General features: G+C 37.4%; 1 protein-coding gene across 1 annotated transcript; it reads right to left on the reverse strand.

Moving 5' to 3' along the window:
* Positions 1–6,440: 6,440 nt before the first annotated feature.
* On the reverse strand, positions 6,441–7,642 carry LOC138153572 (V-type proton ATPase 16 kDa proteolipid subunit c-like). The gene is made up of 2 exons (XM_069077792.1): positions 7,399–7,642; positions 6,441–7,345 (listed from the first exon to the last, which is right to left on the reverse strand). The coding sequence occupies exons 1-2, from the start codon at positions 7,629–7,631 to the stop codon at positions 7,120–7,122; spliced, it is 459 nt and encodes a 152-aa protein (XP_068933893.1). The 5' UTR covers positions 7,632–7,642; the 3' UTR covers positions 6,441–7,119.
* Positions 7,643–7,947: the final 305 nt, after the last annotated feature.

Below are 7,947 nucleotides of genomic sequence, written 5' to 3' on the forward strand. Positions count from 1 at the left end.
TGTAATATTTTCTCCTTAAGCTGGGGGTTTTAGAATTTGACTATGACATTCTTCTAGGTTTTCCTCATAGGATCACTTTCAGGTTGTGATTGTTGGATTTTTTTTCTATTTCTACTTTTTCCTCATTTTCTAACATTTCAAGACAATTTTCTTTAATTAATTCTTGTATTATTATATCAAAATTCTTTTTTTCATCATAGCCTTCAGGTAGTCCAATTATTCTTATGTTTCCTCTTCTTGATCTTTTATCCAGATAAGTTGCTTTTCTTATGATATGTTTCACATGCTCTTCTATTTTTTTTATTTCTTCTATTTTATTTTATTATTTCTTGTTTTCTTAAAACTTTGCTGTCTTCCCTTTGCCCAATTTTAATTTTTAAGGAGCCATTTTCTTTCTTAAGAGTCTGGATCTCCTTTTTCACTTGATTTACTTTCTTTTCAAACCTTCTTTTTTATCTTTGAATACTTCTTATTTAAAAAAATATCTCGATGTCTCACATTTGATTTTTAAAGTCTTTTTAAAATTCTTCTATGCATTCTTTTTGGGCAGGTGACTATTTGACATTATTCTTTGGGGTAGGAGAGGATTTTTTTTTTATTTCAGTACCTTCTTATGAAGAGGAACCCCAGTCTTCTCTGTTCCCATAGTAACTCTATATAGTTGGGTTCTTTCTCATTTTCCTGCTCATTTAAAAAAATGTAACAGCTTATTATTGTAATCACCTCTATTCCTGTGGCATGGGGGACAGTGCCTCTGATCATAGATCTTCCTTCACCTCTGCCCTCTGGGCTGGAATGGAAACGCAAAACTCCTCCCTCCTGTACATGCCTATAGTCAGCAGTATCCCTGCACCATTGCTTCTGCAGGCACTAGAGGCATGTGCTGATTCCTTCTCACTCAGGGGAATATCTCAGCAGCACAGCTGGGCCTGGCATCCTATATCAGCATATGTTTCTTCAATCTCTCCTTTTTCAGACCCCCAACTACACAGACTGTCTGAGAGATGAAAATTCACATGGCTGAAGCAGAGTTTACCGCCCAACCCAGCTAGCCCCAGGGTAGGTTTGCTGTTTCAGTGGAACTACTCTAGAGTTGTTTATCCATCACAGGGACCAAACCCTGGTCCTGGGATTTTTCTTTTGATCTTCTCCTTGTTGTCTCCAACAAGTTGTGACCCACTTCTTGTTTATTTTTACAACTCTACATTTTATCTGAGGTGATATTTTGTCTTATTTGGGGAGAAATCTGGAGAGCTTGGAATTTTCTGACCTACTCTTCCACCTTTCCAGAAACCTTTCTATTTTGTTTATTCTTAATTCTTATATTTATATGTAAAGCCAAGCACAAGCAGCTTTCCAAAGGATGGCTGCTGTCAACCGCTTTCAAGATTCTCATTACATAGTAGAATGAACACTCTATTCAATAACAAATCAGAGCAAAACACACAGAAAATCAAGGTACAGCATTTACAATTTTACAACTTATCACAGAAAATCAAAATTCATCATTCTCAATGACATAATAACTCAGCAACTTATCACTAAAATGGCCACATAGTTTTCACCAAAGTGGTCACATAGTTTTGAACAAAGTACAATCATTTAGTCAAACAATCACTTAATAACTCAATCATTTAATCATAAAGTACAAAAGGTCAAAGTCCTCCACCCATGGGGCACAACAAGTTACAAATCAGTTGATATTCAGTCATCAGTCACTATTCAATCATTAGTGAATACTCAATAATCAGTCATTACTCAGTACCCTCTTAAGGCAGTGGGAAATACACAAGCCATCCACTCCTAGGTCACTAGTAAATTACAATTTCAGTCACTACTCAGTACCCATGGAGAGGTCTTTTAGTCTTGACTTGGGAAGACTTTCAGCTTCCATGGCTCTTCTTCTATGGTCCCAGCTCCTGCCAAAATCTAACCAACTTCCACCTGGGTTCAAAGTCAGCTCCCAGTTGCTTGTCCAGTTCTCTGTGTAGTTCCTTGCTCTACATTGAAGTTCCCAGTGTCCACTACATCTTAAGTCTTTCTGTTCCACAGAAGAGAAAACTTAACAGAACCACAGACAGATAAAGTTCCCACACCACAGTCATGCTTCCTCTAGCAGCTCCAGCTGACCCTTGGGAATCCTTAGCAGCTCTATCTGGCTCTTGGAAATCTTCAGCAGCTCCTTTCTCAAAGTCAAAATCCCTTTCTCCCATTCTCAAAATCCAAATCACTTTCTCCATGGAAGTTCCAGTCTAGCAGCAGCAGCAGCCCAGCTTTCAGATGCTCATCCCAAGAAGTTCTGACTTTCACAGCAGGGATTTTTCCTTATATACAGTATTGCTCCTCCCTGTTCATCCCCTTCCTGTTACATCAGCAACAGGGGTTCATACCCTCTGTTTCTTCAACAGAGGCTTAATTTAAAACTAGGTGCTAAGTATCTGTCAGCTTAGCAATGCAAAGGGATCTTCAAATTCTATTACCACTACAATATATAAATCATCTTCCCTGATAGAATACAAATTTCTAGAGGCAGTTATTCTTTCATTTTGTCTTTATGTCCCCATTGCCTGGAACATAATAGATAATTAATAAATACTTTTAAATGATTGGCTGATTGATGTTATTCAGCCTAGCAACAGATGTGACTACAATAGGCATTGGGACCATAAAGGGAGAATCCCTTCCTGGTTTCCTACATTACTCAGATTGGGTTATAAGATTATCAATACTGTCCTGACTCCTATTTCCTGGTCCCAGAGGCAGCTTTAGCTGAACTTCAGAGATGTAGCTTGATTTTAACAGCATATTTTGTTTTTCTGTTTTTCTTCCTGGACTTTCCTGGAGTACTTGGTTGGATTTAATTAAAGAATCACTGATGTAATCCAATCAACTCAATTTACCTATGAGGAAAATGAGGCCCAGTGCAAAGAAGGAAATTACTTGAGGACCACATACAAAAAACAGGTCTCTTATACCAAGCATTTGAACTTTTATTTTATCTCCTGCTACTGAAAAAAGTTTTCCAAACCTGCTATGATTAGAACCTCTATCTCTTTGACATAGTTATTCTGACAAATTGAATCAAAAAGGACCCAGAAAAATTTTAATTGATATTCTCTAGCTTTCTCTTTATGCAATTGTCTCCTTCTGGACCTTGATAACTGTTATTGTTTGAAGAAATCAGAGTTATATGTCTTCTGATTTTACTGTCTATTCTGCAGTAACTGAGCAAATCAATATTGGGGCAGCTAGGTTGCTCAGTGGATAGAATATCAGGCCTGGAGTTAGAAAGACTCATGTTCCAGAGTTCAAATTTGGTCTTGTACATGTACTACCTGTGTGACCCTGGCCAAGTCACTTAACCCTATTTGCCTCAGTTTCCTCTGTAAGGTGCTAGAGAAAGAAAAGGCAAACCACTCTAGTATCTCTGCCAAGGAAACGCCAAATAGAGTCATGAAAATCAGACATGACTGAAAAATTACTGAACAGCAATAAAAATTTGTGCTTATAACCCTGGCATCATTTACAAAGATCTAAGCTGTTGCATATTTATATTTAGATTGAGTATCTGAGATATTGCTTAATATCATAGATTACTAGAACATCCTTCATAGCATACAGATGAACTAAACTGGGAGACAGACCAATCTGAGTTCAAATATTACCTCAGACACTAGCTATAATTTCAAATCACTTAGATCCCCTGGTCTCAGTTAATTCATCTTTCAAATGGGCTTAATAATGAATGATATCCAATTTCATAAAATTGATTGAAGATAAAATGAGATAATAACAAATCATTATTGCATATTGTCTAACATTCTTGAAAAATACATGAAGTAATACCCATTTTCTTTTAGAGATTGCACCCATGAAGCCTGAAATGGTAACTTTCAGATCATCAACTGTCTTGCTGTTTAAATTAAAGGCAATTTTTTCCAGTTGTAAAAAGTTTTATTTCTAGTTAAAGTTAGTTTTCATTTTCAACTAGGAGAAAAAAATCCCTTAACATATTTCCTATGTTTCTTGGACCAGAAATAAACACTGATGACAAAGCTTTGAAATGCAGATATTGAAAAATATTGAATTCATTTCTTTTCTGTGATCCACCATGTATAAGATTCCATGTTACTTTCTGTGTTTCTAAAATTCAAGCAGCAAAGCTTTACATAGTTGGACATTCTCATGTCCCCTCAAAAAAAAACTATATCTAATGGAGAAAAATAAACTATTCATAAACAAAATTAATTTTCTGAATTATCTGATATCAAAATTCTTACTTCTGAATCAAAAGCATTCTACCTTCCCTAGCTATTTTCTTTTCTTTGGTTTCTCTTGACATAGTGTTGATACAACATTAACCACTCCTACTAAAATTTTAACTATGTACACTTGGGAACTGAGACTTGATGCCATGAGCCTCAGTTCACTCATCTGTAAAATGAGTAGGTTGGACTACATAATCTCTGAGGTCCCTTACAGGTTAACATAATTCTAAGTATTCAGGACCTACAAGATGCTGAGATCTACCCCCATAAAAGGCAAACACAATGAGAAGAAAGCAGCTTAGAAAAGCAAAGACCATAGATTCTTACTGTGGGACAGAGAATATCAAAACATATATTCAGAGGATGACAACATTGTCACTATACCCACATTTTTAAACCTCAAAGGGGAATATGAACTGGTCTCAAGTTCAAACTGCTGTCTTGGAAGAGATGAAGAAGGATTTTCAAGGTCGAATTAGAGAGACAGAAGAAACATTGAACAATTTCTTAAAAAATACATTTGACATGGGCTGCTAGGTGGCGCAGTGATTAAGAATGCTGACCCCGGAGTAAGAAGGACCCGGGATTGGTTCCAGCCTCAGATATTTAACACCCACACAAAAAAACTGGCAGTGTAACCTTGGGCAAATTACTTAACCCCAATTGCTTTAAATAAAAAAATACATTTGACAAAATAGAAAAAAAAAATAACTAAAGAAAGCAACTCCCTACACCCAATTGCACTCCAATAAAAAAAGAAAGAAAACAAATCCTTAAAAAGTAGAAATAGACAAATTGTAAAGAAGGTACAAAAGCTCACTGAGGAAAACAATTCATTAAAAATTAGAATTGGACAAGTAGAAGCTCATGATTCTATGAGGCAACAAGGATCAGTCAAACAAAATAAAAGGAATGAAAAAATAGATGAAAATGTAAAATATCTCACTGGAAAAACAACTGACATGGAAAATAGATCTAGGATACATAATTTAAGAATCATTGGTCTACTTGAAAACCATGATTAAGAAAAGAGCCTGCAAAGTGTATTCTAAGAAATCATCAAGGAAAACTGCCCTGAGATCCTAGAAACAGAGGGTAAAATAGTCATTGGAAAGCTCCACCAATGACCTCCTGAAAGAGATCTCAAATCAAAACACTAAGGAATATTGTAGCAAAATTCCAGAATTATCAGGTCAAGGAGAAAATACTGCAAGCAGTCACAAAGAAACAATTCAAGTATTGTGGAACTACAGTGAAGATAATAAAGGATCTTTTAGATTCTACCTTAAAAGATTGGAGGACTTGGAATATGATATCCCATAAGTCAAAGAATCTTGGATTACAGCCAAGGACCAACTACCCAGAAAAATTGAACATAATCTTTCAAGCAAGGACATGGATATTCAATGAAATAAGATACTTCCAGACCTTCCTGATGAAAAAAAAAAACAGAACTCAATGAAAAATTTGATCTTCAAATACAAGACTCAAGACAGGCATAGAATGGTAAACAAGAAAAAAAAAAACAACATGTTATTCAACAAGTGCGAACTGTTTACATTCCTACATAGAAAGATGATACTTGTAAATCTTGATAATTGTATCATATATATGACATTCAAAAAGGTTTTACATAGACAGATGGTGTGGGTATAAATTAACAGATGTGATGATAAAACAAATTAAAAAGTGAAAAGGTATTGTACAGGGAGAAGAGGAAAAGAAGAGGCAGGAAAGAGTAACTTCCATCATCTGAAGAGCCAGAAAGACCTCTTACAATAGAGGGAAAGGAGGGAGGGAGATGAGCATTGTTTGAACTTTAGTCTCATTGGATTTGGTTCAAGGAGGGAATAACAAACTCATGTATAGAAATCGAACAAGGTGTGTTATATGAATGTAATGGATTATTAGTGTGCTATAAGAAATGATGAACAGACCTCAGAAAAACCTGGAAAGACTTAGATGAACTGATGCTGAGTGAAGTGAGCAGAACCAGGAGAATAATGTACACAGTAATATCCATAGGGTGCTATGACTGACTTTAATAGGCTTAGTTCTCTGCAATGCAAGGACTTAAAACAATTCCAAAAGCCTCATGAAGAAAAATGCTATCCACATCCAGAGAAAGAAATGTTAAGGCTGAATGAAGATTGAAGCATACTATTTGCTCTCTTTTGTTGTTTTGTTTTTCTTTCTTTTTTCCAGTCAGAATTTTATTTGGAAACATCACTGTGAGCCCTGGCCCCGTGCAACAGAGCACCACTGGAAACATATGTTCAACATGTTCCCAAATCATACAATTCTTACTAATACCAGGACACTACAGCAATCTTGAATTTCAAATTATCACATCCAAGGAATTCTCAGCACTTGACATTTAACCCCACAGTGCAATAATCTACCTATATTCAAAATTAATATATAGCATGGGAAATTGAAAATTCTCTCTCCATAAACGTTATGAACATGTCAAATATTTATAAATAAACATCCGGTGAAAAGAAAAATGGCAATATAATTCATCTTTATACACAGAGTACTAACAGCAAATGGACAGGGAGATTACATGGCTGCCTGGCCGATCCCAGGAGGCCTCAGCCCCAGCCAGGCTCAGTTCAGGCACCATCCTGTGCAGTGCGGTGCGACACAGACAGAAGAGTCACTAAGACATTGTGCATTTACAAGACCAACTACCAACTGGAAAACTGTACCAGGTGTCAGGCCATTCATTCTGGAGAGAATTGGGATGGATGGGGTGGTTCAAGACGGGTCTTTACATCATAGTCTGTGGCTGAAGGGGTGAGTGCAGGGAGTGGAAGGTGGGGCACTGGGAAGAAAGGGAAAAGAGGGTCTACTTTGTAGAGAGACTGAGGGACACAATCAGGCCGTACAGCCCAATCAACTCAGAGAAGATCAGAATCAGGATCATCCCCACGAACAGTAGGGGCTGCTGCGCTGTCCCCGGAACACCAGCATCATCTACAATGCCAATGGCAAAGCCAGCTGCCAGCCCACTCAGGCCCATGCTGAGGCCTGCTCTCAGCTGAAGGAAGCTCTTGAACAGGGTGATTTTAGAGAATTTGAATTTTTAGATTTTAGAGAATTGGTGATTTAGATTTAGAGAATCGGTTTTAGAGAATTGGCAATGAGAACAGCCACCACCAGACCATAGATAGCGATGATACCAGCCATGACGATGGGAATGATTGACTTCATGATCATCTCGGGTAGCATGACTGACATGGCTGCAATACCAGAGCCACTTTTTGCCATGCCATAAGCTGCACCAAGAGCGCTGAAGATCATGGCGGCCAAGGTGCCCATGACTGCGAAGAAGGAAGCGTATTCAGGACTCTCAGACATGTCTGCGCAGGGTCGGTAGGCCAGAAGGAAATGGGGCGAGAGGAGAGAGGCAAGGGCACAGAGCGGTATAGTGGGTAAAGGACTGGAGGGCGGGTTGGTGGGTAGGATGACGTGAACTCCAGAGACCTGTTTTTCTTTCTTATGGCTCTTACTATTCATTCTAATTCTTCATGTACAACATGACTAATGTGAAAATATGTTTAATAAGAATGTATATGAAGAGCCTATAAATTGCACACTGTCTTAGTGAGAGGACAGTATAGGAAGGCAGAAACATTTTTAAACTTATATTAGTGAATGATGAAAACTAAAAATA

Source organism: Petaurus breviceps, unplaced genomic scaffold (assembly GCF_028583685.1).
Source record: "Petaurus breviceps papuanus isolate PSGF00001 unplaced genomic scaffold, PetGlider_PUasm1.0 151, whole genome shotgun sequence".
NCBI lineage: Eukaryota > Metazoa > Chordata > Mammalia > Diprotodontia > Petauridae > Petaurus > Petaurus breviceps.

What these genes read in the sequence shown, in the direction of transcription:
- LOC138153572 (XM_069077792.1), bottom strand. Translation starts at nt 7,631, where the DNA reads ATGTCTGAGAGTCCTGAATACGCTTCCTTCTTCGCAGTCATGGGCACC. An exon ending in CTCATTGCCAATTCTCTAAA is followed by an intron (nt 7,346 to 7,398) that starts ACCGATTCTCTA and finishes AAAATTCAAATT; the next exon opens with CTCTAAAATCACCCTGTTCA.